The sequence below is a fragment of the Ipomoea nil genome, unplaced genomic scaffold (assembly GCF_001879475.1).
Source record: "Ipomoea nil cultivar Tokyo-kokei standard unplaced genomic scaffold, Asagao_1.1 scaffold1421, whole genome shotgun sequence".
NCBI lineage: Eukaryota > Viridiplantae > Streptophyta > Magnoliopsida > Solanales > Convolvulaceae > Ipomoea > Ipomoea nil.
Window position 1 is genome coordinate 8926184 of NW_017617849.1, and position 23079 is coordinate 8949262.

The 23079-nt window shown below is 36.8% G+C and overlaps 3 protein-coding genes across 3 annotated transcripts; 2 read left to right on the forward strand and 1 right to left on the reverse strand.

The window, feature by feature from the left end:
* Positions 1 to 372: 372 nt before the first annotated feature.
* Positions 373 to 6292, reverse strand: LOC109188268 (homeobox-leucine zipper protein ATHB-15-like). The gene is made up of 17 exons (XM_019338867.1): positions 5172 to 6292; positions 4709 to 4868; positions 4473 to 4573; positions 4250 to 4340; positions 3760 to 3855; positions 3558 to 3671; positions 3376 to 3459; positions 3132 to 3287; positions 2966 to 3040; positions 2777 to 2883; positions 2323 to 2701; positions 2134 to 2214; positions 1860 to 1994; positions 1320 to 1645; positions 1125 to 1230; positions 850 to 999; positions 373 to 771 (listed from the first exon to the last, which is right to left on the reverse strand). The coding sequence occupies exons 1-17, from the start codon at positions 5372 to 5374 to the stop codon at positions 625 to 627; spliced, it is 2511 nt and encodes an 836-aa protein (XP_019194412.1). The 5' UTR covers positions 5375 to 6292; the 3' UTR covers positions 373 to 624.
* Positions 6293 to 12906: 6614 nt separating this feature from the next.
* LOC109187309 (GATA transcription factor 9-like) lies at positions 12907 to 14439 on the forward strand. The gene is made up of 2 exons (XM_019337489.1): positions 12907 to 13384; positions 13468 to 14439. Exons 1-2 carry the CDS (start codon positions 13058 to 13060, stop codon positions 14164 to 14166), a joined length of 1026 nt encoding a protein of 341 aa, XP_019193034.1. The 5' UTR covers positions 12907 to 13057; the 3' UTR covers positions 14167 to 14439.
* Positions 14440 to 19980: 5541 nt separating this feature from the next.
* Positions 19981 to 23062, forward strand: LOC109188432 (nuclear pore complex protein NUP35). Its single transcript, XM_019339112.1, has 4 exons — positions 19981 to 20140; positions 20426 to 21036; positions 21658 to 21769; positions 22505 to 23062. The coding sequence occupies exons 2-4, from the start codon at positions 20441 to 20443 to the stop codon at positions 22811 to 22813; spliced, it is 1017 nt and encodes a 338-aa protein (XP_019194657.1). The 5' UTR covers positions 19981 to 20140; positions 20426 to 20440; the 3' UTR covers positions 22814 to 23062.
* The last annotated feature ends 17 nt before the right edge of the window (positions 23063 to 23079 follow it).

Sequence of the window (23079 nt, forward strand, 5' to 3'; positions counted from 1 at the left end):
TTATCAAACACTTTTATATAAACAACTAATGTTATCAACTGCTCAAACCCACCAACCCAATCAACTAACAGCTATTTACCAAGCACTACCATAATTTGTCGAGAAAATCCTAATGTGCACCTGATGGCCAGTGTAAGTAATCTCAAATATAAATTGGTAGAGCATTTGGCTTGATAACCATAAGGATTCAAGTTCGACATCTCATATGAGCTATCTATTGACCTCTTAATTTGAACCGACCAACTATAAATAACCAAAGTTGCTTTACCTCTTACACAGTAGTGGTGAAGATACCAAAAGCATAATCTTAAGACCCAAAATCGAATTCGTTTAACCCTAGTGATGTAGATACCAAATGCAGAACTTGAACAATTACTAGCAAAAGAAGATGTAACAAAGGTTCTCAAACAGATAGTTCATACTAACATTCATGCATGCATGCATGCACCAGAGAGCAAACAAAAGGTGGTTCAAGAGGTTCTTGTCCTGTTGTATCCTGATGATTCCTGGGTTACAAACTTACACAAAAGACGAGGATCGGATGGCGAAGCCATTAGAGGTTCTTAAGTCAGGGTAATATTCGTACAGATAATAGATCCCCGGGTAACAACACTAACAAACTTATTAGACGAAAGACCAGTTTATGAACATAAAGCAGATGCAATGCGCGCTTTCTTCTTCATTCAGAACCTTCCACGCCACTGCTCTCTCGTACGAAACTGGCCTGCCCATGCTCGACATGCAGATCCCGCCTTGGAGACAGGCAAATCCCTGTCAACATTCAAACCGGTTAAAGAAATGAAGATTGAAACAGTATATATTGTGCATTTCCGGGAGAGAATTTCTAACCTGTTGCATTATCTGTGGGAACTCGGAGCAGAGACTTTTTCTCCCGTGATCATCAAATATCTTCTCCAAAGTAATATCTTGAAGTGCAACCAACGTTGTTTCGAGCATGTCGAGACCAGCCTGGTTTGCAAACGTGAAAACTGGCAGTGCCTGCACCCAATCCATTACAAAGTTGAAATAGGTAAAAAATCAGTTAAAAAAGAGTTTCTTTCGAGATTTCTATAAAAGGAAAGTTAAAGAATCCAATGTGCATTTAGGACTGAAGAAAAGCAAACCTTTGCAGAGCAGCAAACAATAGCATCCGAGTGGTTCCATAGAGTTTTCAGAATCGATTCGTTTCCTTCACCGGTGGATTTAAGTAGCTCGACGCCCAAATAACACCTGTAAGAAAGAGGGACGATGAGCATATGCTATCCATTTCTCAAACAATTCGGTTAAATTAAAACTCAAGCACTTAGTATATCGCAAACCTGTAACTTTGGCAAATCCAGCGAGCAATAATATGCGCTTCAGGAGTCCCCAGGGGAAGTCGCAGTCCACCATGGGAACCCAAGTGAGAAGGAGAAAGCGCTAACGCTACCCTCTGAACAGACGAGATAATGCTTCGCACATATTGACGAGCCATCGCAGCAACGCTCTCCTGCATGTGACTTTCAAAGGCAAACTGAAAAGCAATGGTCATCACAGATCTCGCAGCACCGTTATTGGTGTTGAGGTCATTTAGCACTTTATTCTCGGCTGTCCCAGTCTCGAGAGCAGAAGTGAGATCAAGGGTGCGATTCGGGCTGGAAGACTCCTGCATATAGCATTTCAGACATTAAAATAAGAAATAGACAAAACTAGGGCAATAGAGTAAAGACAATGTTAAGAGTCCCACATTTATAAAATAAGAGAGAACTATGGGTTTATAAGGCCAGACTAGCTAATTAGTTGGATTCAATCTTTTAGTGTGATTTGACCCATATTCGTTATAGCCCAATCTTAGTTTATAACATGGGAAGCAAGCAAACCTTTCCAAAGTCGAGGGGAATGATGCGAAAACCGGAAGGAAGGAGAGGTGCATCATCGGCAAAAGATGCATCAATAGGAGCAAATATTAGCTCGGCGCAGGTGCCAACAGCATTCTCATCCATTCCACTACATAGCTGTTAGAAACAAATAAAAGGATGTCATTCTAAGTCATATTTACATTAAACAAAACTAGATTTCATTCATAAAGGACATGTTTTACGACAGGAACATTCTTATTTCCCGCAACCAAAATATTTAATAACCGTCACTTACTTGTAACAGAAACATGTCCCTTGGCATCATTGCCTCTTCAGGAGAATGGCCAATTCCTTCGAATTTAATAACCTCCAGCAACTGCTATGCAGAAAAAAAGTAACACGGTCGAATTAAAAACAGGGAGAAAAAATCAAATCATAAGGGCTCTGAAAGCACATCGGGAAAGAGACCGATCGAGTTACTTGCCTCTTCATGCTCGATGGTGTGAGCCAGCGGGAGTGTGACTTGACCCCCGAAGTTACAGATACGAGCCCCCGGTAAGCTGCAGGGACCCACTTTAACAGCGGCAGCTGAATAAGCTTCGATGTTATTGTCTGCCCATTCTGATCTATGCTCCCGAAGAAATCTGAGAAGTACTGCCGGAGGCACATTCTGCAGAAGCATTGAAGCTTTTGCACACAAGACTGCGTTGCTTATAGGCGTAAATCCATTTGTGTAGCTGAGGTTTAAGCCCATTAGTTTGTCGGGAGAAGAGTTAACGAGGATAGTGACATCATCCATGCCATCATTACCGAGCAACGACCACCCCTCATCAGTAAACCCGTTCAGAGCCTCGTTAAAACCCCTGTATATATATAACGAATGCAACTGAATATTATAATAAGCCCCAACAAAAATATCGGAGATATAAGATAAATACCTGCTCAATCTATGACTCAGTGCTCGTAAAGCTGCAGGTCGCCTTCCCCAGTTGGTAACATTAGTCTGGGAAACCTCTTGAGCTATTTGTCTCAGTTGGCGTAGAGCCTGAAATGAAATCAAAATAATTTAGAATGTGTGATTTTATTCCGGTAATCACAGTAAGAAATTCGAAGAAGAAAACCCTTACAGCCATTGTTGTCTTCTGAGCGAGCACCGCTGAGGATTCATATAGTGGGCGCAACACTTCTGGCACACTCCACGCCTAGCAATAATGAAAGAGTGTAATAATAACTAATAAGCACCAAAATGGCATACATTTTCCGAATGTAGAATCGATTGAAAGATAAGTTTACCTCTACGTTCATATGATCTACAATATGGATAATTGAACCCCCACCGTCACACGGTCTTATCAAGTACCCACTAGGCAGCATTTCTGCTCGAACAAAATTCTGCACCGGTGGCATGCTTGGACCATTTTGGACATTGCCGAGTGATCTTTCACATACCTATATGTTTTATCAAAATAACAATTAAGGGTTTATGGCGAGAGCAAGAAATATGGATAATGTCAGATAGACTAGATGAATCTCGTACCACAAGACTTCCATCTTCCATGACAGAAGTAAAGCGCAACAACCAGAAGTCACGAGCAGGTGCCAAAGTAGTTGGAGCATAAAGCTAACACATAAACAGATTTCATAAGCTCATCCGGCAATATTTATCATTCTTGATACTGAAGGGACACTAAAAAGTAAAAAGCTTCGATTTTTATCTACCTGCATGTATAGAAGTTCAATGGTTCCACCATTGGCAGTTGGCAGCACATTCACAACATCAACAGCTCGGCAGTCTCGGAACCAAGAAGGTCGATCCTTGAGGATTTCTGCAACCTGGAAAAAGCATTGGCAATCAAATATTCAAAAACCCATCATCAAGATACTAGCCCTAGAACTAGAAAAAAGTCGGGAATCATCTTACCCTCGAAGGCTCAAGACCAACTAAGCCACAAGCTCTTGCTGCCACGCCAGTGCAACCATGAGAAATAGCAATGATTCCAATGGAATCCGGACCAGGCTACTCATAAATAACAAAAAGAAATTAAATTCGCAACATGTCTTTTACATATCAACAACGATGTGAGTAAAAGACAAGAAACAAAGGGAGCTAAAGGTCCTACTCAAACAGTATGCAATAGTTAATGCACTTAAAAAATGGTCCTTTTACTCTCCCTCTCTCTTATGGTACCTTTTAATTTATCAACTCTATATACGAAAAATTATTATCACATTGTTGTACCCAACAGGTAACGGACTGTAAGATGCATAACAGTTGTCAATTGGTCTCGTAATCATGTCTAATGAGACCAAGGTAACACACAGGTCCATACACATGTTCAACCCACAACAAGAGAGACACTAATATTTTAATTTACACTGAAAAAGTTGATTATTTTAAGAGTATGATATACCTTCATTCCAGGCATTTGGACCCACTCAACAGCGGTTCCAGTGGCCTTTGAAAGAAACTCTGTTAAAGTCTCTTCTGCAATGGACAAAAGCCTGGAAAATACAAAAGCATTCATAAATCTGTAAACCACCCACAAGCCACAAACACATAAAACAAGTATAGTGGTCCAATGCACAATGTTCAAGAAAATGGCCGAATAGGCGAATAACCATAACACCACTCACCCTGCAGGACTAGCATCCCTTGGCGGATGCTGAGGTGTCAACTGGTGTTGACCACTAGTCACCACTGATTCACAACTGGTGTCCTTCGTAGCAAGTCCCGTCTGCAATGGAGGAAAAAAAAAAAAAATCACACCTACTGCTTAAAACTCCACATACCATTACCCAGGCACTATTGAGCTACCAAATTGACTAACAATTAACAATCCCCTGAGTAAACATCTGAAGAAAAGTCTTACGCTTTGTGATTGCCTACGGAAATAGCTGTTTTCATAGACCAGTTGAGAAACTTGCTTCTGCAATCTATCATTCTCCTCCATTAACAGTTTGTTCATAGCTGTCAGCTTCCTATTCACAGCTTGAAGCCTTGAGGCTTCTTTCCTCTGTTTCTCCCTGCATCTGTATTCCAGGAATGCAAAAAGTTCAACCATTTGAGACAAAGACTAAATGACCCACTCCATATCTTAACTAAAGAGGCTAAAAGGGGGTAAGGGATGGGCAACAGAAAAGATTTAAGACAAAATTCATGGAAATTTAAGGAAAATACATACAGAACCCAAAACACTGTAAATAAGGGCTGAGAAAATTGAAAGAGGAATGAAGTTGACAACAAATGCATAACTAGCAACAGGAACAAACAAGTAAAAATTCGATCTTTGCATATATAGTGAGTAAAAAATCAATCTTTGGTGTTTGGTTTACCTTCGATTTTGAAACCAAACTTTGATTTGCTTAGGCTCAATATTGCAGAGAATAGGGCATTCACGAATCAGCTGCTGACGACGCATAGAACTGGGTTTGGGGCACTCATGATAAACCCTCTCAAGGGCTTCAACCTGCTCAGGTGTGTAGCGGACATATTTGCCGTCCACGGCTGACTTACCATCCTTGCAGGAAATTGACATCTTGTTTCCTCAAAACCTCAAAAGCCCCGTTCTTTACAGAGAAATCAAAACTTCCAGTAAAGTTCACTTATTCAGAAAGAAATCAAACTCCAAATTTCCGGCTGTTTAAAAGAGACCAAGGAGAACTGAAATTGATGAAAATGTCCCTGAATCTTTTTGAGCTCAGTTTCTTGAAATAAATAACACTACAGAGATAAGGTACCACTGTATTTAATAGACATTGAAGGTGAACAAAATGCGGACAGGCAATTACTGAACCGGGACGGCGCTATCCCCAGCACCAAGCACAAGGCAACTATACTGAACCTCACGATTTCAGAGCCCCCAAACAACCATCAGATATGTACTTTTCCCAGCTTCCAAAACCACAGACAGCCCTTAATATTATATTTCAACTCCCACATAACCAACGATCATTTTCCCTAATATAATTCCACTTTCTCAACACCTACAGCGACACAGGAATCAACACCAAACCTTCGGATCTCGAAACGAAGACTGCGACATGAAACTCTGGTAAAGATCGGAGCTTTGAGCCGAATGAGAAAGGCCCAGAAATGGTTCTTCATCGTTTGATGCTATCCTCCATCATCTCTTCTCTCTCACACTTGCTTTCATGCACAGTCCATCCCGCACACATACATACATGCACAGACCTGAAAGACAGATAGGAGGGAGTGTGGTGATGGTGATGGTGATGTTGAGGAGGAGTGGATCTTGGGTTGATGCAATGAATGGGTTTTGAGTAAAATGGAGAAAGGTAATAAATTTAAGTCACCAAGAGATAAACCATGGATTCTGTGGAGAGAGAGAGAGAGAGCGAGGTAGGGGGGAAAAGAAGAGTAAAGTGAGAGGTGAATTTGGTTACTTTTGAGGTTGGGTTGTGTGAGGTGAAGTGCAGAGTAGCGCCGGATTTTGAGTGGTCAATGAGCTTTGTTTGGCTTCATAGGCTATGGAGTATTGGATACTATCTCTACTGTCAGACTGTGCTGAGCAGAAGCCAGATTTGGGTACATCTTTCATTTTTATTCTGCCCGGACCAAAATGCCCCTTTCCAATGAATGACTATAAATTATACACTCAAATATTATATCGTATAGCATAGCTCTGGCCCGTTAAATAAAAAGTTTCAAGTTCAAATCTCATATTAAAAAAAGTATGTATGAACAATAAATTGAAAGAAGATAATATATGAACATTTAGTGTTTCTTATAGTAACATGTGGGAGGTTCTAAGCCCACAAAAAACGTGACTAGTTATTTGAAATTTACCTTATTCATGAATTTCAAGATGGGTTCATGAAATTCTTGATATAGTTTTGGTAAATCAGAAAATTTTGAGTTATTGAAAAAAAAAACTAATACATTGCAATGTAATTATGCGGAAAAAGGGAGGGTAGAAATGGGAAGGGAATGAGAGAATCGGAAGCCTGCAAAAAGAAAAGCATGGGATGTTTGGCGTGGGGCAGAGAGACACCATGATTATGGTTTTTGCATGCGCCTCGATTCTACCCTTTATATTTTCATTTGCCTTTTAAATAATTTTAAACAAATACACCTCACGATGTGTATACTTTCGTCACGTCTATTTCGTTAATAAAATGAAGAAAAATAAAATGTTAACCCTTAACCATTGTCGTAATAATAGTCATTTCCCCCCGTATTAAGTTGAATTACCATAATTTATATTTTATAAAAATTTTATCGAATCAGGACGAGAGGACCACTAAAATTAGAGATTTAAGTTTTTAGGAAATAATAATCTGTACTCATGTCAAAAAGTATAATTTTAACTTAAAGACATATAAACATAAAATTAGCAATTAGCAATATGTATAATGGGGCATTTGGGTAGGAATGTTTAAGAATCGGACTTTGATTAATAATTGAAATGATTTGAAAATTTGTATTAAAATAGTCATACTGAACCATAATCATTCAAAATTTTAAATAATTGACATTTCTAAAATTTGATACCTAATAATTGATTGTTCTATCCTATAAATTTACGTGTTTATTAAATTTCCACTTATCAAAATAGTTGTAATATATCTATAATCTATGAAAAATAATTGAAAATTTACAACTTCACAACCAATAATTATAATATCTAACTAATTTAATTATCACTCCCTAATTACATCGTTGATTGTCTTTCTTTTGCATGTAGGGTTCGAATTACATGAGAAATGTACAGTTAAGTAGCCAATGAGAAAGGAGTATATTATAGAGTGAAATCTAATAAAATTGAGCGTGTATTGTCCGGATATTACGTGATATGATGTACAACGGACGATAATGATGGTGGGTAAGAAGAGTTCATACCATATCAATAATAATTCACCTTTCAATTAAGATACAACATGTGTGTTGTGTGTAAAATAGAGTTATTAGGTGTCTAATTCATGCAAGTGGACGAATCCTACAATCTTTGGCAATTGTTACTACTAACTTTAATAAATACTTATTTATTGTGTCTTGTGCCTTAAATTAGACGCAAAAGTTCTTAGAAATATTGATTTAAATATTTAGATTTTTTTTATTTCACTTTAAAAAAAATGATATTAACAATTGTGCAAAATATAAACTTTCTTAGAGCTTGAGCCCCAAACAATCCTCAAATATAACACTTTGGACTCATCTATAACGTATAATATATGAACTTTTTAAATGATTTTTTTTTTTTGCCCATAATAACATCAACAATTCTATTATACGTCTTAGATATTAATTTTTTGATTATTTTAAATATTGTTTTGTTAATACTCACAATGTGCAACTATAGACCATGAATTTAGCCTTATGTGAGCACTACTATACAAACATTTTTCTTCCACAAATCTTCAAGGCAATAACAATGAGTGATTTTTAAGTTTGTAGTTAGAAATTATATTATAATTATGGTATAATAAAAATAAAAAATCAAGGAGAATGGGATGAAAGGTGTTGGGTAGGATTGGGGCAGAGAGGGAATGATTGGGCCTTTGTCGGCCTAACGACAAGGGCCCGTCAACTACAAAGACATGGCCCACAATCTATCATCGGCTCTTTCTAGTTTCTACCCACCACCATCATCAATCATCATCAACGTCATATCCATCTGAGTATGTTTTGCCGCAGCTTCAAAATCCACACCAATCCAATCATCCATCTACCCTAAGCACGCAAAATACGTATGTATTCCCCTTTCTCTTCAACATAAGCTCCAACACTTTGAGTGCAACAGGAAACATGAAATTCCGGTAACGATCGGAGACTGAAAACATGAAATTCCGGTAAAGATCGGAGCTTCGCGCCGAATCAGAATGGCCCAGAAATCGGTCTTCATCACTTCTCTCCCTGGATTCTATGGGTAGAGAGAGAGAGATGAGTAAAGTGAGAGGTGAATTTGTTTAGTTTTCAGCTTGGGGTGAAATGCAGAGTAGTGCTGGATTTCGAGGGATGTTTAGTGGCTTAATTAATTATTTTTTTCTAATTACATTTTCAGATTACTTCTTAATTTGGATCTTATTTCTTTTTAAGTTATTGAGTTAATTGGGTTTTTTATAATCCATCAAAAATGGATATTGTAATTATGGGGAAACATGGAGGGCAGGAATGGAATCGGAAGCCTACAAAAAGAAAAAGCATGGGATGTTTGGCGTGGGGCAGAGAGACACCATGATTATGGTTTTTGCATGCGTCTCGATTCTACCCTTATTATTTATTCTCTAATATTTTCATTTGCCTTTTAAATAATTTGAAACAAATACATATGATTAGTTACAAAGTATATACTTCCATCGCCCCTCTTTCCTGTGCTCTGTTTAAACTTGTTATTGTTTTAACCCACAAATAATCAATGCTCAAGGGTGAATATAACTCTTGTGTAATAATCTATAAACAATACATGAGAGATAATTTTATTAGAAAGATTATATATGTTAAATTTGATTGAAAGAACTTTGACAATAATCAAATTTTTGATTTATTGGTACAAAATTTCTTAATACTATGAATACACATAAGAAACAAACCTTTGACCATGTAGTGCCAAAGCCCATGTTATAGAAGATGGAGCGTTATGCTATGCAACTGTGGTGCACACGGTTGCAAAAACGACGTAGTTTTAACGTCTGACTTATAAAAAAAAACAGTTTCGATTGTCGTTAACGGCGTAATGTTGTGCATAATTTGAACTATATAGTTCATTCATTCTGGATATATAATTTATTAATTCTGGATATATAATTCATTAATTCTAGATATATAGTTCAAATTATGCACAATATAACGCCGTTAACGGCAATTGAAACTGATTTTTTTAAAGTCGAACGCGTCGCTTTTAATTAAAACAACGCTGTTTTTTTCAACCGTATGCATCATGGTGCACACGGTTGCACGGCATAATTTGCGATAGAAGATGCTATAGATGTTTCAAAATAAATAAATAAATGTTGTAGCTTCTATCACTTTGACTGCCATGGGCTCCTCATACAAATGTAGGAACAAAACTATATAAATATATGTATATATATATACATACAATGTTCTTTAAGGATTAATGCAAGCCGTTGAGACCAATAGAAAGGCCCATATGAATCCTTCAATTGAGGCCCACAACATGAATTGGACCACCACCAGTGGGCTGGCATTTTTGTTACCATATTATATCAGGCAATTTACATCATGGACCAGGATTCACAGTGCACTGTGGACCATACTCCAATATGTAAAATTTGACTTCATAAAGTAAATAATTCATGTTCATAATGTACATAATTATATAGTTGATGACACATAAACACTTAACATAATACATATAACATGAACACTTAACATAATACACAGAATTTAAGTTCATAATGCATAGAATTCATGTTCATTATATTGTGTTTATGCGTATGTGTATTACGAACATGAATTTTGTACCTTATAAAGTCAAATTCTGTGTATTGGACAAGGTTTGTGGACCCTGGTCCCCCTACCTCAAGGAGTATCTCCGCCCCTGATGTGTTCTATGTCAACTAAAAGTCTAAACTGATAATTTTTTTGGTTTGAAAGAGTCTAACTGACAGTTAAATTACACATTTATGTTTACGTATAAATGTATAACATATGCTCAACATCTGATATTTGTAGTCTACTAGAATTTTCTTTCTGTCTTTCTATATAATTATTGTATAAACTTGTATTACATTGATTACTAAAATTCCAATCCTCATCAGAGTTACCTAGCAATCAAGGGTGACCTTAAATAGAAGTGGAGTCCTCATTTTCAGTCATACGGCACACCCCTACAGATAAGATTATGGGCAGTAAAAATACTTCTCCAACAATAGCTCAAATTATTATCTAGAGACATCAATAAAAGAGGAGTGATGGTAGTACCTTGCAAAATAATTCCTTTTAAATTATTTTCTTAAAAAAACAATGTAGAAGTCGGTAGAAGTGAACATGGATGATTAAAAGAGTCTCACATGATATCTGACAATACCCATTCAACTTTGTCACGTGCTAAACATCTCCCCAGCATACCCCCACTTTTACTTTATCTCATGTTAACAAAAGTTTGAATTAGTAGCGACGAAAACGGTGATAATTAATGTGGGAGTAGTATGATGGTTGTATTTGAATATTACGAGTTTAATTTTTTTAACCGTTTACATGCGGTTAGTTTTTAATAAATTATTATATATATAATACAATTTTCTCGGTCCTTCGTCTCTAACTCCGATTTGCAGTTCACCTCTCGTTGGAGACGAAGTGCGTTTGCTGTTCATCTCCGACTGGAGACAAATTTTGCACTTTGTCGTTGGTCGGGGACGAATTTTGTAATGTAGGGAGTCAATTGCAATATTTTTTAGTTAATGGCTAATTGTATTTTTGTTTTTAGTTGATGGTTATTTTAAATAATGTTCTTTCATTTCAAACTTATTTTGTGAATTAAGCATTAGGCTAATAGAGTGTAATCAAAGGTTAAAAGGTAAAACTTTTTAAGCAACACGTGGCTATCATCAGGGCCGTTAGTCTGAGATTGTCGAGCTGTAATCGTTGTTCTTAAACGTGGGTTAAGGAATATAATAACATGTGATTAGAGGGGGTAGAAAAGCACTAATAATGGAGGTTTAAACTTTAAAATGAAGGCAAAAGGAAAAATGAAAAAAGAAAGTTGGAAAAATGAACAAAGTGGCACTGAGGAAGAGTACTACTTCACGTATTCTTTCAAGTTTTCTAGCTTCCAGAGTTGCCTGCAAGAGGTGTGGGTCTCACTTTATGCTCGGAAACAAAATTAAACGTTAATTGGTTAATTATAATTTATAAAATATATATATATATATATATATATATATATATATAAGTCACTATTTTTCGAGATTTAATTTAATGGTTCAATATTTATTCATAAAGTCCTACTCCAACGATAATATAAAGGTAATACATGTAATTTTTTTTTTAATATCTGTGAGTTTATATATTATTTTCCGCAACGGAAAATGAGGAGGCATGGAATCCGGCTGGAAACTTGGTCACAAATACAACAGGCATGGCGACACTGTCTGCTAAATATCACCTGCCATGTCAGATTCATAAACAAATTTAAACATCTGTCAAAATTACAAGAAGTTTTTTTTTTTTTTTTTTTTTTTAAAGAAAACCATTCATTAACTCAAGGTCGAAGATAAAACGTTACAAATAAAAGATGAAGGGCTAGCGTGCCACTCAAAGCAATCAGGCCTAGAAACAGCGTGCCTAGTTATGGACTATGGTATATACAACATCGTTAATTGGTCGTTTTACAAACTTAAAAAGATTTACAAAAATTCGCACAAAATGTTTTAAATATCTCTAAGAATCAGATGAAAAGAAGATTCTCCATTGATCAAGGTGAGGCTTTAGACGACCTCAAGAGAATCCGTTTCCACCTGGATATTGTCAAGATCCAACTGTTTAATCCATCTCAAAGCTTCTCTAATGACAGCAGCTTCAGCTTCCTTCGGTGAAAACACGCCGTTTCATTGGATAGCTCTAACTGCAATAAAGCTCCCATTTTCGTCCCTTAGAACACTGCCAAATCCCATCTCTTACAGTAGTGAAAGTATGAAAGTATGAAATGCTTTGTCGGATCGGGGTATAGGGGCCCTTAGGATTGGGGTTCAACCTTTTGAAAGAATGAAATGCTATACAAAAAGAGTTATACTATATGGACTCCCAAATTCAACTCTCCCATTTGTACTCCCTGAGATGACAAACCAGGATGGGTTATTTTCAACATGTGGGTCCACAGAAAAGTACCTACATCAAGAACATGTGAAATTGAAAGTATAAAATGGGAGTACATCAATTATTTTTCATACAAAAAATGTTAATATATTAGAAAGTGCTAAATTGCTGATTAGCACCAATGCTTATGCTACTAATTATAACTCGATATCAATATTGTAACAATTCATAATATAATTAAAAAATAACACATAAAATTGTATTTTATATTGGACTCATAAAAATTTGAAAATTATTATTATCACTAAAATACAAAATTGGAACAACATTCATCAATCAAAGCATTAAAACCCCCCTCGCTTTCAGCTCCATGGCCATGACTCCATAAAGGTTCAGTCTCTATATCTCTCTCTCCGTCACTTACTAAAAGCAGCGGTTACTTTTTCAAATTTTGAGGCGAAATACATTCACATTTTCTGTAATGGAAGCACGAGAATTCGTCATTGGCGGCGGCTTTTTGGGGGCTGCCGCCGGGGAGTCACAATATGGTTGCGAAAACCGTTACCTAGTGGAACATAAGTCCGCGGAGCACAGCCTCAATGCTAACAATTTCACCGTCGATGAGCTTCTCGACTTCTCAAAACACGACGAGGTCACCGCCGACGATTTCTTCGACGACAGTGCTGCAGGCCGCTCCTCCACCGTCGCTGCTGTCGACAGCTGTAAATCCGGCGGCCAATTCAGCGGTAATTTTAGCTGCGGTAGCTTCACCGACACCCCTTTCAGCACTTCCGAGCTTTGCATTCCGGTAATTACTCTCATTTTTAGTTTTTATGTGAGATTTTGAATTTTGGAATAAATTGAAATCAAATTCATATATTTTTTTCACAGTATGATGATTTGGCGGAGCTGGAATGGTTGTCGAACTTCGTGGAGGACTCATTCTCGAGCGACGAGGTTCAAAATCTTCAGCTAATTTTGGCCACAAAAACTTCCGCCACCGCCGCTGATTCTTCCTCCTCCGCCTCCGCCAGCGCCAATTGCAAGGAAATCGGCAACAATTATTCACTTCCGGCATTCCCTAATTCCGACGTCTCAGTTCCCGGCAAAGCGCGCAGCAAACGTTCCCGCGCCGCGCCCTGGGACTGGTCGTCCCGCATCCTGCTCCTTTCCCCAGAGAAGTCACAGTCGGAGAGCAAGAACAACGCATCGGCTCCGAAAGCGTCGGCGGCGTCTAAAAGAAGAGAAAGCTGCAACGAGACTCAAGGGCGGAAGTGCCTGCACTGTGCGTCTGAAAAGACGCCCCAGTGGCGGACCGGGCCAATGGGGCCTAAGACGCTTTGCAACGCGTGTGGGGTCCGATACAAATCGGGGCGTCTGGTGCCCGAATACCGACCCGCGGCCAGCCCCACATTCGTCTCCACCAAACACTCCAACTCCCACCGCAAGGTCCTGGAGCTCCGCCGCCAAAACGACCTCCACCTCCACCACCAGCAACAGTTGCTCAGTCAAGCCTCCATCTTCGGCGGCGATGCCTACTTGCTTCACCGTCAACAATCATGCGGCCCTGACTATACGCACATGATCTAGCCCCCAATCAGCTTCCAGTACGTACATTTATGCTCCAAGTAACATTATTGAAAAAGCAACTCCATCAATTTTCCTAATTTACGATATTACTCCTATCCTATCTCGAGGAAGGTGCAGTGAAGAACCAAATACAACTGAATTCAGAATTCTGTAATTCTTTCGCTAATTAATAATTACGTTAAGTTTTTCTTCATGTACAACAGCGTTACTTGGATTATTTCTTGTACTGTAGCTTGCTAACATATGAATAAAACTTTTGATTATTTTAAAAAATCATCGCCCGATCAAAATTGAGGAATTGAAGGTCGAACCCATAGATATTTTAGTGCTTTCTTGTATAGTGGTGCATGTTATCCGTAGGCTATGGAGGCGGGCATGTCTTGAAAGACGGGAAATTGCACATGGTGGGCTCAGAGGCTCAGACCTGCTTTCTCTCCTCTCCTAGCTAGGCTGCAAGCGCTGTACGTGATGGAATGAAAAAATGTGTTTGCTGCCAGGGTGCAAGTACAAAATCAATGTACCAATAAATAAATATCATGACTTACCTCTTTTATTAATCAATCCACATATTATAAAGAGAACAAAATAAGATTATATTTAACTTTTTGAATGCTAGTGACTCTATTACATTATAGTATCAGTTCAAATATATTTTTTTAATTTAATGAAGCACATTAAGGTTCGATCTCATGATCTCTCATATGAAAAAGGTCACAAAATGCCATCCGAGTATAAGGTGTTTGACAAGATTATATGTAATTAATTTAATTGGAAAATGAATGGGGAGTAGCTACTAGCTAGCTATACCTAGTACTGAAGAAGCTGGTTATGGGTTTCAGCAGGTAGACATGTGATACAATTTATTGAATATCGAGGAAATTAAATATCAGCCTGCGTACAGTGTACGATGAAACGTTACGTTGCTGCCATGGACGGCGACCGGCCACTATGTCTGTAAAGGTTGTACGATGGAACGAAGAGGTATCAATAAATTGAAATATTAGGTTTGTTTATACGTATTATAAGTCTGATTAATGACATTTATTTTTTCCAAAAATTAAAATTTCAATTTTAAGGGTTCCATACATGGACTTGACACTTTGACCGTCCAAGAGTATGTTGAATGAGATAAATTAAAGTGGATAAAACACGAATGATACAATGTAACTAGTGTAATTTATCTCTTTGGTATGATTTGTTAACTATTACATATGAACAAAATTATTTAATAATGCACATATTTAAATAGTAGTTACAGTTTCTCCCATTATTACAAAAGAACTCACAAATCACTTATTAATTATTGCTATAAAATTAAAAGAAATATAAACAGTACTTGAAAGTACAATGTATGTACATACGCACATATATATAATCGGGGATGCATGGGGCAGATCGAGCTAGACGGCGGCGACGTGTGCATGTGTTTTTTGGTATGGAGTGTGGAGGAGCGGCGACGAGGGGCGGTGGACTATATCAACGTTGTTTTGATCAGCTTGGAATTGGAAGAGACTTTTATAATAAATTATTTGTTATATATAAGTATATAATGAGTAGTATACAGTGTGCATATATAATAATATTGTAATAACAAGGAACGTATATAGAAAAGCATGCATGCATGTGAAGGAGGGGAAGCAGCACATGACATGAATAATATTCACACTGCATTTTCTGCACTGCACTGCACCTTGTTTTTGGATATATAATATATTTTTGGTAACAAGATGAATGCCATTATTGGTGTTATGGTGTACTGTACTGTGCACAGCCTCCCCTAGCTTTAATTTTATGTATGTATGGCTCCTTTTACATGCAACTCTCAAGCCATTCCTCACAAATCTGGCTTGGTTTCCTTGTCTCTTCTTTCTATATGTTTCCTTTCTAATTTATTTATTTTTTAAATTAGATTCAGCAATAGAAAAACTTTTCTTTTTTTTTTTTTAATCAAAAGGAGAAGTACCCTACACGGTGTCCTTAAAATTTTCATGTCATCGATAAATCTGGATAGTACGTGGTTAGAATACACATATTTATATTAAATATAACAAGATTTTTTATAATATGGCAAGACTATGTAATTGCTTCATTGAATTCAAAGGGGGTCGGTGAAGGTTAGAGTAGAAATTTTAAAAAGTGTAGTAAGAAGTCACTTTCATCTTATGGAATCCACTCTGTCACGTTTTCATGTCACATGGCCGGTGGATTTTAAAGAAAACAAAAACAATATAATAAGGATAGTTTGGTTCACGAAATGTTATATTATCTTAGGGAATGTTAGATTGCTGAGAATCTTAAATTTTTGTGTTTGGTTTAAGATTGATGTATTATATGTAATATCAATATGTTTGGTTGAAATTTAAAAAAAATACAAATAAATAAATATTATGACGATTATTTTACTTGAATACCATTAACCTATTTTATGAATAAATTTCAAAATTAAAATAAATAAGACAATGGTAAAATATAGAAATAAATGATTTAGAATTAATTAACTAAGGGCTTGAACAATAATTAACTAAGGCATTGGATTAAAAGGACAAAATTAACAACAAGACAAGGGAATGCGATAATATATACCTAACTAAGAACGGAGAGGGTGTCTCATACACCCTTGCAATAGCTACAAATTTTATGTTGAGGTTATGTTACCATCTCGAAAAAATTTGCATAACTTGAACCAAACATTATAATCTTATATTATCAAGCAAATATAACATTGGTTATCTAATATAACTTGAATCTAATGCCCCCCTAAGTGTACTCCTAATATTAAAAATTTATGTATAATATAACCTCCAAATTATATAAGTGGTCGAGATAAAACACACAATATATGTAATATTACTATTAAATTAAAAGGTTGTGTATTAAAAAAATCGCAATAATTTAAGAATACCCATTGCAATAATAAACTCGACCAAAATAAATTAATAATAATTAAATTTATAATCTTCTAACACGATAAATATGCTTTACCCACTCAGTTACTCTTAACAAAACTTGCTTTTTAAAGCAAAGTGACAAGTAGGTATATTTAGCCAACTAGTAATGAGGATGTAGTAACCAATAAGATGATGTGAATAGGCATGCATTATTCCAAAGTTGACTGTAATTAACATGGTAGCAGCTAAAGGTTGACTTCTTTGTGACAAATGAGTAGGTTTATAGCTTTTTACTTTGTTGAAATGGATTGATGATTAAAATATTTAGTAGCTGTAACATTTTTTTTTTTTTTATATACATCATTTTGTTTAAACAATACAAATCTACTATACCTTTATTAACAAACAAAACATACAAAGAAAGATGGTGATTGATATAACCAAATACTCAAAAGATTTGATAAACGAAAATCAAACCTATCGGTACAAAAAATACAAAATGATAAGAAAATAAGACTTTACGGTCTCGAGATGTCTTTCAGCCACAAGAATATAATCCACATACCTCAAGCTCGACTATGGTGTTGTCTCATTAGTTATTTTTTTATTAGATCATGAGGTGTTCTGAGTAAGTCCTAATTGTAGGAGGCACTTTAAGTCTGTACTATACTCAGACTAATTTTTATTCGCATGAAACAGACCTAATTAAGGAACAAAATGCTGATTAGATTGATTTTTCCATCCGTTGTTGTTTCCGGGCTTCCTCCTTTCAAATGTTTTCAAACAAATACATTCAACAAAAAAAAAAAAAAAAAACTTAAAATAATGGTCCACAAATTGGTGTGTGATCAATCATAGTTGTATTTAGGTGAGTGGACCAAACATTGAGCAAGTAGGCCTGCTTTTATTGCATGCCCTGCATTTAGTCTCTTCACTCTTTAGCTAAAAAATTCTGAAAAAAAAAATAAAATAAAGGCCCACACTCCATATTTGCCCCATATTGGTCCAGTTACCACCACCGATTCAATTCATTTGTTTCATCATCTCTTATAGGGCTGAGAGCTTGTTGAATGGTGGTGTCGTTCATGACTTGCAAGCATAATGGTTTAGGGGTTAAAAGTATAGGATTGAGATTGATGCAAGTCCAACTTAGGGATGGCAATTTCAATCCGACCCGTGGATATCCACTCGAATCCATCCCGCATGGATCGGGTTTTTTTGGGTGATGGGTCGAGGGTGGGTCTTAAAAAAGAAAACCTACGGTGGGTCGGGTTGAATTCGGGTTCTATGTACAAGACCCGCCTAGAACCCCACCCGACCCACCATGTGTGTGTGTGTATATATAATAGTAAAATAAGTACTAATATGTAGTTATTTATAATAGTTTATATAACTTCGTGTATCTTTTTACTATTTTTTATATCAAAACTACTAAGTTTATTTTTAAAAATTAACAATTTAGTTATTATATTTAAATATTTCCATTATTTATGTTTTAGTATCACTAATGGATTTTATTTTTTTTATTATGTCTAAATAATTTAAATATTATTTTTTGAAAAACATAATAAGATGATAAGTGGTGGGTACCCGTAGTGGGCATCCGCACCCGGTGGGGGTGGGGTGGGTTCTGAAAAAGTCCACCCGATGCGGGTTGGAGGTGGGGGTGGGTGGAGAAAATATAAGGTGGGTCGGGTGATGGATGTAGCCCTCCCCGACCCACACCCGACCCATTGCCATCCCTAGTCCAACTACTAGTGAAGCTTTGAGTTATTTATTATGGGCTTTCAATGCGTTAGGAGAAATAGTGAAGAAAGTACGAAATTAAAGGTGGTTTATAGTTGATCATTTTTTAAGATTTGAGAAGAGGAAGACAACGACGGCTTATATTCTTAACTTGTGGGAGCAATTCCACGACTATTAAGTCGAGCTTGAGCATGTTTTTTTTTTTTTTTTTTTTTTTTTTTTAACTCAAGAAAAAACTTTCCATTACTGATTAACCAAGTGCGCAATACAAACCGGTGGAACACCAGTCCAAACCCCCGAGACAGACATAGAAACGGTTGTCTGAGCAAGCGCTTGAGCATGCATTTTGATTCATTAGGAAAGTCAATCATTTTGCAAATTGGAAGTTATATTGTTTTTAAGTAAAATATTTGAGATTTTAATATTTTGAAAATGTCAGGGTGACGTTAAAAAGAAAAAACTTTTTATCCCTCATAATTTTTTCCCTCCTAAATTCTTAAATTATAATACAAAACAATGAGAATGAAAAAGACAACATATCAATGGTAATCTACTAATCTATCAACCATTGACACCAAAATCACATTCAACTCGGACAATGTCATATTGGATGGATGACTGGACCTCAGACGGTGAAAATCAACCACCAAAGAACATGGATTTTGTATCTTATATTTAAGGGGTGCCCATGAATTAGCTGACATCACAAATATTTAATGAAAAAAAAGTATTCAATCAAATAGTGTAATGTCAGGAGAATAAATTTTAGTGGGGCGAATATCATTACTCTTTAGGCAATTATTAGTTGTAATAAAAGAGAAAAAGAAAAAGACGACTAAAGTTTGAAGCTCGGCAACGACAATGTGGGGATTGTGCATCTCTTGTACGCACTAATATTTGATAATGTCTGCTAAGCTACTAAATTATCGTAATTTACATCATCTCATATATGTCATCGTAACATTTTAGGAGAATAAGAAAAATAAAAAGAATAAGAAAAATAAAAAAGAAGAAAAATAAAAAGAAAATTGATTAGGATTCCAAAATCCAAATTAATGCATTTTGGCAAAGATTTGAAATTTTGAGTTGTCGGGGTACAAAGACGCAAACACCCCGCATATAAAGTACTGTATAGCGCAATGACATTATGACAAGGTTATCAGGAGTCATTTTATCAGAGCTTCAAAGTGGGAGCGCTTTCGAAATCCCAGATCAAAATCCTAGGGTTTTTCCATCGTCGCGTCAGTCGCGTGTCAGCAACTTAGACGAGGCAAACGCATATAATTGCCTACTGAACTCCCCGCTTTCAAGCTTTCCTTCAACTCCTTCGCCATATTCAGGTACGTTATCTCTCTCCGTCCCTTTATCAACCATCAATTTAATTGTTGATTCGAAATTGGAATATGAATTCTCAGGTAAATTCTGTGTTACTTATTTACTAGTATATGATATGATATGAGTGGCCTGAGCTATGATAGTTTGAATTGTTTTTGCATTGTTGGCTGATTTTCATTGATTTTTTGTTTTGTTTTCTGCTTTGCTTTCGTAGTAAGCACTATTGTTTGCGTTTTTGCTTCCTGTTTGTGTGGCTTTAAGCGTGTATGAGTGATCAATTTTACTTGTAGGTAGTGTATAGGGAAATGAATTCAACGGTGCAGAGAACGCCGAAATCTACAAGGCAGTCATTGTTCTTCCAGGATTTAGCGACGCCTGTTTCTTCTCGAAAATCGTCTGGTAAATTTACGACTCCAGGTCAAGCAGCAGCTGTTTCGGCTCTATGGCGAGAGAATTTTTCGAATTCTGATCTCCCGCCACCCCCTATGTTCACACTTGAAGACCGGTCTGACTTTTCTCCGGAATCTGGGATTCCAGATTATCCTATGTCCTCGGAGGGGAAATCTGATCCTAGGACACCAGTTCAAGGTGCTAGTAGGGATTTTTGGACTCCTAAGAGTAACAAGTCTGAGGCAAGCACGGCATATGCTGTAATGGGAAATAGGGACCAGCATCAGAGTCAACATAATCCTGTTGCGAGCTCAAGTTGGTGGTCACCTGCCAAGAGTGGGGGTAGTGCCGAGCCTGATGATAAGGGGAAGGGCTCACCGGTGGAAGGGGTGGTTCAGCCTGGTGCTTTAATAATGCTACCTCCACCAAGGGAAGTTGCAAGGCCAGAGATAAAGAAGAATTCAATACCCGTGGGTAACCTGGATGAGGAGGAGTGGGTCACTGTATATGGGTATGCCTTTATATCCCTTATTTGTTTAATTGTAATTCTGCTTTTGTCTGTATTGCTTTTAGAGAGACTTGATATTGTTTGACATGAGAATGCTACTATTAGTGTATTGGAAGAACTTCGTGGTGGTAAAGTTGGTATTGCCTGCAAACTTGTTTGTATGGGTTTAATTGTTTGTTGGTCACACTTCCAATTGCTATTGAATTCTACCATGCCACTTTTATTTCCTTGGTGGATGCATAAAATGACTTTACTCTTAGGGTGCTAGTTGTAAAATCTGATGCTTCTCTTCTTACTTAGAAACTGTCCATTACTCCATTATTAAATGACTAAACAAGAAAATGAATTTCAACTTGTGAAGTGTGAGCTGGTTAGCTTTGTAGGTAGATGCCATTTGCAATTTTGCAGTAAGAAAGTTGGAGTATCTAGTATCAGAAAATTTTGAAGGGAAGTGCATCAACATATTTATATTGTGATTTGGGGCCCTTTAACTTCTACTAATTTTTAGATCTGTGTATTTGTTCATAACACCGTACACTAATTTCTAGACAACAGGCTTTCTTTTCTATATTTTCTTTCTTTGGATTATTTATTGTAGTGATTTTTTTGAATCATCATTTGCAGGTTTTCTCCAGCTGAGACCAATTTAGTTTTGCGAGAATTTGAAAAGTGTGGTGTTATTCTGAAACACATTCCTGGTCCCCGGAATGCTAATTGGATGCACATTTTGTATCAGGTTTTTCTCTGTTCCACTTGCCACTGTATGTTTATTAGCTGTTAAGGTACAAATCCATGATTGTTAAGGGGAAAGATTAGCGTCCTAGCTAATGATCTTAGTAATGTTAGCTTTGCATTTGCTAAACGGTCCGCGAATAAAGCAGCCCACCTCCTAGCGAGGGATGCTTTACTCTTGGCTGACCGTAAGGATTGGGGGTCATTGCCTCCATCCTTCCTCCTTGATGTACTTCTTACTGATTTGTCTTAATATATTCCCGCGTTCTTCTAAAAAAAAAAAATAGTTTGATCCAAGCCAAAAGTACTTGAAATTATCATTGTTTGAGAAGTTATTTTGGCTTGTTAGGAGTTTGATTCGTGGATGCTATTTCTAGCTGACATACAGAATTGTCATATTTAAAATATCCATACCTTTGATCACTGAAATATTTTTAGAGAAGGGAACCACATTCTTACATGTGCACATGTTGCAAATCTGTCTCTGCATGTTTGATTTCAGCTGTGTCCTGAAAAAATGTATCCCATTTTCAACAGATATTCTATTTAGTGATGTTAGCTTTAAGTTGTTGCATAACCTTATGAATTATTTTGCTTTTACTTTGGCTTGTGCAATAGAGATACTAAATAACAAGGAATAATGTTTTAGGACTATGCTTCCTGATGGATATCCCTGTTCATCCTTAATGTTATTCTATATTTATAGCATTATTTCTCATTATATCTTTTTCTGGTACAGAATCGTGCTGATGCACATAAAGCTCTTAGCAAAAATGGGATGCAAATAAACGGAGTTCTTATTATTGGAGTGAAACCAGTGGATCCAATGCAACGTCAAGGCCTGACCGAAAGGCTTAACAATCATGGATTTGTACCTTTACCCCTTGCACCCTCGAGCAAAACCCCAGATTCTATCCCCTTCAGAACGTCTTCACAGCCACACTACCTTCAGAATGGCAGTAGCAGTGGCAGACAGTCTGCTGGAACGGTCGCAGCACCAGCCAAATCTGTAGTGTCCAAAGTCATGGACTTAATGTTTGGCGTCTAGTTGCATTCTCAGCACTATATCATGCCATGCTTCCTACATCCTATTGATCTTTTATATACATTGCTTTTCCAAGATGAATCACAATTGTAATCACATCGTGCCCTGTTGAGATTTGAATCTGTATTTTGCGGAGTCTTTTTCACTTAGGTCGGGTTACTTGAACAAAAGATGGTATGCTATATTTATATGTTGAAATTCTGTCAAAGTGACAGGTTGAAATCAACTTGTTATTTCTTGTTTCTCTGTTAATCTGAACCTTCTGCTCA

What these genes read in the sequence shown, in the direction of transcription:
- LOC109188268 (XM_019338867.1), bottom strand. Translation starts at nt 5,374, where the DNA reads ATGTCAATTTCCTGCAAGGATGGTAAGTCAGCCGTGGACGGCAAATAT. An exon ending in GTTTGGTTTCAAAATCGAAG is followed by an intron (nt 4,869 to 5,171) that starts GTAAACCAAACA and finishes CCTGGAATACAG; the next exon opens with ATGCAGGGAGAAACAGAGGA. An exon ending in TCCAAATGCCTGGAATGAAG is followed by an intron (nt 3,856 to 4,249) that starts GTATATCATACT and finishes ATTTATGAGTAG; the next exon opens with CCTGGTCCGGATTCCATTGG.
- LOC109187309 (XM_019337489.1), top strand. Translation starts at nt 13,058, where the DNA reads ATGGAAGCACGAGAATTCGTCATTGGCGGCGGCTTTTTGGGGGCTGCC. An exon ending in CTTCCGAGCTTTGCATTCCG is followed by an intron (nt 13,385 to 13,467) that starts GTAATTACTCTC and finishes TTTTTTTCACAG; the next exon opens with TATGATGATTTGGCGGAGCT.
- LOC109188432 (XM_019339112.1), top strand. Translation starts at nt 20,441, where the DNA reads ATGAATTCAACGGTGCAGAGAACGCCGAAATCTACAAGGCAGTCATTG. An exon ending in GAGTGGGTCACTGTATATGG is followed by an intron (nt 21,037 to 21,657) that starts GTATGCCTTTAT and finishes CATCATTTGCAG; the next exon opens with GTTTTCTCCAGCTGAGACCA. An exon ending in GGATGCACATTTTGTATCAG is followed by an intron (nt 21,770 to 22,504) that starts GTTTTTCTCTGT and finishes TTTCTGGTACAG; the next exon opens with AATCGTGCTGATGCACATAA.